Source organism: Ruditapes philippinarum, unplaced genomic scaffold, assembly GCF_026571515.1.
Source record: "Ruditapes philippinarum isolate M1 unplaced genomic scaffold, ASM2657151v2 ctg802_1_1_1_1, whole genome shotgun sequence".
Classification (NCBI taxonomy): Eukaryota; Metazoa; Mollusca; class Bivalvia; order Venerida; family Veneridae; genus Ruditapes; species Ruditapes philippinarum.
Genome location: NW_026866781.1, coordinates 239,507 through 246,202, shown reverse-complemented (window position 1 = coordinate 246,202; position 6,696 = coordinate 239,507). Strand labels below are relative to the sequence as shown.

Below are 6,696 nucleotides of genomic sequence, written 5' to 3'. Positions count from 1 at the left end.
TTATTAGAAATACATGTATATTTTTGATAATGTCTTGGCCGAATTTTTAGTAAAAACTTATTTATAATGTATAATAAATTTGTAGTAAAAAATTTTTGGATGTTTAAAAATTGTTTTGGAAAGAAACTGATATAGATTTATACAATATAACATGTATAAAATTTCAGTTGAGTGATTGTTAACATCCTTCCTGGGAAATTCATACTTTACTGGTGAATGAAGACTTCAGGTGGTGACTCTTTGACTTCATTATTTCAATCACAAGCTGGCATTGAAGTTGAACCACAAATCATCTCTAAGCTAGCTGGATAGCTTTCTCACATAAACAAAGATTTTAATAGAAACTGACCAAAAGCCAGTTGACAAGCCTCTCAGATGTTTCAAAGTTCAATTAAAGAAATGTGCATCAGTTAACAGCCCCAAAATCCTCATGACCAACAGCAGTTTCCTTTGGGGTGTTATCTGACCTTCAAAGAAAAAATGTCAATGTATGAAATACCTTTACTTGATATTAAAAGCATTATTATTATTCATTTAAAAGATACTTTGATTTTTTGGCCATTTTCAAAGAGGCTTCTGATTGGTCAGTTCATTTAAATGACATTATGCCCATCTAATGAACAGGTGAAAGTTGTAACAAGTTTTCATATCACCTGGCATTTCAATATTATAATTTATTTGTAATTCATACAAGGGGAGTGGTAGCCTAAGGGGAGTGGTGGCTTGATGGTAAAGGTGTTTGCCTCTTGACCTAGAGATCATGGGTCAAACCCTACTTGGGTCAGGACCATGTTTCTTTATATGACACCAGTACTGGTTGGATCCAGGAAGTGGACTCGAAAGTGATTATTATAAGTTGCAAGAACTTGTTTCACAATCAAGCTTAAATAAATTTGTTTAAACTAATTTTATAATTTACTTTGCATGAACGATAAATGATTCATTTGGCCTTTGGAAATTTTTGTAAATATCTAACCGAATTTATGTGTAACATTCAATTATAAAAAAGAGTATGACAGTCTTTTTGTATTTTTAAAGCAGATTTGTAATTTATCCTAAACATTTTCCAATACAATTTTTCGTCAATCATCATTATAACAGTTTTTTGAAATATTAAGTAAACTCGGCTCAACTTGACAAATGCACTGTAGCACATAATGTCACTTTAAAAGTCTGCTGAGGGGATTTTATTTATCCATCACTCAAATTTTCTTTTGATTTACCCTGTAGGTCCAAAAATTATTGATTACTACTGGATGTCCTGATTCTTCCATGTGTCTTGAGTTTTTTTACACTTATTTCACAGAATTACAAGTGGGGTGGCCGAGTGGTTAAGGTCGTTGACTTCAAACCACTTGCCCCTCACCGCTGTGGGTTCGAAACCGGACAGGGACTTGAGATTCTTTCATGTGAAGAAGGTATCCAGCTTACTGAGCTTACGGAACGTTGGTGGTTCTACTCAGGTGCCCGTTCCTGCCGGCAATGATGCACGGAAGAGCACCTGAGGTCTTCCTCCACCAGTAAAGCTGGAACGTCGCCAAATGACCTATACTGTGACGGTAGTCACATTAAACCCAATCAAACAAACAGAATTACAAGAATTTAGAAAGGTACCGGTATAAGTATAAATATATTTATTAGTTTTGTTACACAAACAGCTTATACATATTATGTACATAAAAGAAATGTCCTTATATTACAATATATTCAATATCTACTTTAATTTGAAGGAAAAAATGTTTGGCTGTCATTCAAGAAGAATGTTAGGTTTATGGATATCAGACCCTGGCAACTGTATGTTTTGTATATGAATAATTCCATTTACTCTTCACCTCTGTTTCAAAATGAATAATTGGTAAAGAAGGCAGTCACTAATAGAATCACAGACTAGTACTGGCACTGAATTATGGAAAACTTGTATGGTAAACTGTCACCAATGATTTCTAACCATTTCTGACTTGGGATTTAACCAAATATAACAAGCAAAGAAACATAAACATAGAAATAAGTAAAGGACACTCATTTATCACTTATATTTTAAAAAATTAATTTAAAATTTAATTGGTAAAGAATGGTTATCTACTGTTCCAAATACAGTAGAACTTCGGTAAGTCGAAGTTGAAGGGACTTGCGTAAAAACTTCGACACATCGGGACTTCGACTCATGAATTTCTCTCAATTCCATGACAAAATTTCGACCCGTGACTACTTCTAATTATAATATCTAGAACGAAACCTATTTCATGTTTTTCCATCATTAATCTGATATTTTACATTGTACAATGATAAATATAGAATGTTAAATAACTTTTTTTTACGGCTAATTATTTAGACTACCCGTTAACGTATACAATAGAGTTACAAAAGGCGTAACAATACGAAAGGGCGATAACTAAATCAGCTTATAATAAATATTTCGCGTGTAATTCTCACGCGACACCGGGTCACCGATGTTTTGACCGTTTTCAAATGAAAGTAGTTCTTACCGTTTACTGTCAATTACCACTACGGCAATTAAAATAGAAACGATCAAAGCATTTTATCACACATTTTATCGCAAACAAAGGCTGTTTGAACACACGGCTGTGTAATTAACACCTGTCACACAAGTTGATTGGAAATCGTCTTCGCAGCCAGCTAAGGTGCGAAAAATATCTCGAGATCGAAGGTGTCAAAATTATCGAACGACTTCGACTTATTTGTGGTAAATTGCACTAGATTTACTTTATATGGACAACGAAAAAACTTCGACACATCGAAAAATTCGACACATAAAATCTCGACTCATAAATAGGTTTCTATAAAGTATATATAGGGGAAAAAATCGGGACTTTCATTTTTAGCTCACCTGTCACAAAGTGACAGGGTGAGCTTTTGTGATCGCTTTTCGTCCGGCGTCCGTCCGTCCGTCCGTCCGGCGTCCGTCCGGCGTCCGTCGTCCGTCCGTAAACTTTTGCTTTAAATGACATCTCCTCATAAACCACTGAGCCAATTTCATCCAAACTTCACAGGAATGTTCCTTTGGTGGTCACCTTTAAAAATTGTTCAAAGAATTTAATTCCATGCAGAACTCTGGTTGCCATGGCAACCGAAAGAAAAAATCTTTAAAATATCTTCTTTTAAAACAACCCTAAGAGCTAGAGCTTAGATATTTGGCATGAAACATCTTCTAATGAGTGTCTACCAAGTTTGTTCAAATAAAAGCCCTGGGGTCAAAATTGGCCCGCCCCGGGGGGTCATTGATTTTCCCTATATGCATATAGTAAAAACTTAAAAAATCTTCTTTTAAAGAACTGTAAGAGCTAGAGCTAAGATATTTGGCATGGAACATCTTCTAGTGAATGTCTACCAAGTTTGTTCAAATAAAAGCCCTGGGGTCAAAATTGGCCCCGCCCCGGGGGGTCATTGATTTTTCCTATATGCATATAGTAAAAACTTAAAAAATCTTCTTTTAAAGAACTGTAAGAGCTAGAGCTTAGATATTTGGCATGAAACATCTTCTAGTGAATGTCCTACCAAGTTTGTTCAAATAAAAGCCCTGGGGTCAAAATTGGCCCCGCCCCGGGGGGTCATTGATTTTCCTATATGCATATAGTAAAACTTAAAAAATCTTCTTTTAAAGAACCCAAAGAGCTAGAGCTTAGATATTTGGCATGAAACATTTCTAGTGAATGTCTACCAAGTTTGTTCAAATAAAAGCCCTGGGGTCAAAATTGGCCCCGCCCTGGGGGGTAATTGATTTTCCCCTATATGCATATAGTAAAAACTTAAAAAACCTTCTTTTAAAGAACCGTAAGAGCTAGAGCTAAGATATTTGGCATAAAACATCTTCTAGTAAATGTCTACCAAGTTTGTTCAAATAAAAGCCCTGGGGTCAAAATTGGCCCCGCCCCAGGGGGTCATTGATTTTCCCTATATGCATATAGTAAAAACTTAAAAATCTTCTTTTAAAGAACTGTAAGAGCTAGAGCTTAGATATTTGGCATGAAACATCTTCTAGTGAATGTCTACCAAGTTTGTTCAAATAAAAGCCCTGGGGTCCAAATTGGCCCCGCCCCAGGGGGTCATTGATTTTCCCTATATGCATAAAGTAAAAACTTAAAAAAATCTTCTTTTAAAGAACCCAAAGAGCTAGAGCTAAGATATTTGGCATGAAACATCTTCTAGTGAATGTCTTACCAAGTTTGTTCAAATAAAAGCCCTGGGGTCAAAATTGGCCCCGCCCGGGGGGGTCATTGATTTTCCCTATATGCATATAGTAAAAACTTAAAAAATCTTCTTTTAAAGAACCCAAAGAGCTAGAGCTAAGATATTTGGCATGAAACATCTTCTAGTGAGTGTCTACCAAGTTTGTTCAAATAAAAGCCCTGGGGTCAAAATTGGCCCCGCCCGGGGGGGTCATTGATTTTCCCTATATGCATATAGTAAAAACTTAAAAAATCTTCTTTTAAAGAACTGTAAGAGCTAGAGCTTAGATATTTGGCATGAAACATCTTCTAGTGAATGTCTACCAAGTTTGTTCAAATAAAAGCCCTGGGGTCAAAATTGGCCCCGCCCGGGGGGTCATTGATTTTTCCCTATATGCATATAGTAAAAACTTAAAAAATCTTCTTTTAAAGAACCCAAAGAGCTAGAGCTTAGATATTTGGCATGAAACATCTTCTAGTGAATGTCTACCAAGTTTGTTCAAATAAAAGCCCTGGGGTCCAAATTGGCCCCGCCCCAGGGGGTCATTGATTTTCCCTATATGCATAAAGTAAAAAACTTAACAAATCTTCTTTTAAAGAACCCAAAGAGCTAGAGCTAAGATATTTGGCATGAAAACATCTTCTAGTGAATGTCTACCAAGTTTGTTCAAATAAAAAGCCCTGGGGTCAAAATTGGCCCCGCCCCTGGGGTCATTGATTTTCCCTATATGCATATAGTAAAAACTTAAAAAATCTTCTTTTAAAGAATCGTAAGAGCTAGAGCTTAGATATTTGGCATGAAACATCTTCTAGTGAATGTCTACCAAGTTTGTTCAAATAAAAGCCCTGGGGTCAAAATTGGCCCCTCCCCAGGGGGTCATTGATTTTCCTTATATGCATATAGTAAAAACATATAAAATCTTCTTTTAAAGAACCCAAAGAGCTAGAGCTAAGATATTTAGCATGAGACATGTTCTAATAAGTGTCTACCAAGTATGTTCAAATAAAAGCCCTGGGGTCAAAACTAGCCCCGCCCCGGGGGTCATTGATTTTCCTTATATACATAGCAAAAACTTAAAAATCTTCTTTGAAAAAACCCAAATAACTAGAGTTTAGATATTAAGCATGAAACATCTTTAAGTAAATATCTACAAAGTTTGTTCAAATAAAAGCCCAGGGGTCAAACTGGCCCTGCCCGAGGGGTGTGTCATTGTTTTTAACTATATGTGTAAAAACTTAAAAAAATCTTCTTTTAAAAAACCCAATGAGCTAGAACTGAGATGTTTTTGCATGAAAACATTTTCTTATGGGTGTCTACCAAGTCTGTTCAAATAAACAAATAAAAGCCCTTGGGTAAAAATTGGGCCGGGGGGGGGGGGGGGCTATATACAGGTGAGCGACCTCAGGGCCATCATGGCCCTCTTGTTCTTCGACACATCGAGAAAATCGACTAATCGAAGTTCGACTCATAGAAGTTCTACTGTATATAGATTTTTATAAATGAGTATATCATTATATGTCTATAACTGTTTGTATTTACACATGTTTATTGCACTTGACACAAAACAGTTTCTTCACAGATAATTCTTATTGTTTTTGTTTCTTATTGTTTTTCCTTTGACATTCTGCAAAAGTCATCATTATAACTGTATAAGCTTTACCATTCATTACTTTATATATAACAACAGTGATGACACCTCCAAGTTACACTAGAGGCTACACAAAGTCAAATCTGTTTGGGAATTCAGTTCTATCACTGACCAGTGACAAATTATCATACTGGTCATTTTTTATCTCAATATGGAAATGGTCACATAGATTCCTCAATAAATCTTGTTGTAACCTCATGTTATGCTGCATCTCACTCAACCTACAAATACAATAACATGTAAGTTAATGGAGACAATATATGTCAACTCTCGAGCTTTAAAATGTAAAGGATTATTCACAAGTTCACCCTTTTGCCTGATTTTAGACGAAAATTTAATTTAAAGTTACAGATAATAAAAGGACACAATTATTTGTCTAATCAGACTTGGGTGCTATTTGAAGAAGACCAAGTTTTGATGTTGATCTATCTGCATGAACGTTTTAATATGAAACTTTTTTTATAAAAAAATGTATTATGGCTATAATAACACTCATTTACAATGATTCTACAACATTTTAGATATAAAATGAGAAGTTCATGTTATACATACTGTGTTTTATTTTTGTAGACATTTCTCTGTATTTCTTGCAGTGTTTCTACTGTAAAGTCTTTCTCTGACTGAGCTATAAACTCTACAGATGTTGTGATTCCAAACATGTAATACTTGAACTGAAATAATAAATGTTCCATTCTAAACAAGTAATACTTGAACTGAAATAATAAATGTTCCATTCCTAACATGTAATACTTGAATTGAACTGAAAAAATAAATGTTCCATTACTGACATGTTATACTTGAACTGAACTGAAATAATAAATGTTCCATTACTAACATGTACAATTTGAACTGAAATAATA

General features: G+C 35.0%; 1 protein-coding gene across 1 annotated transcript in view; it reads right to left on the bottom strand.

The window, feature by feature from the left end:
• Window positions 1–5,676: 5,676 nt before the first annotated feature.
• The window catches only part of LOC132733699 (transient receptor potential cation channel subfamily A member 1-like), a 47,407-nt gene continuing 46,387 nt past the window's right edge, over window positions 5,677–6,696 (bottom strand). Inside the window, exons 29-30 of the mRNA XM_060720366.1 lie at window positions 6,389–6,507; window positions 5,677–6,057 (exon numbers count right to left, since the gene is read on the bottom strand). Of these exons, the coding sequence (XP_060576349.1) occupies window positions 5,904–6,057; window positions 6,389–6,507 (273 nt within the window). The 3' untranslated portion in view covers window positions 5,677–5,903. The remainder of the gene's footprint in view (window positions 6,058–6,388; window positions 6,508–6,696) is intronic.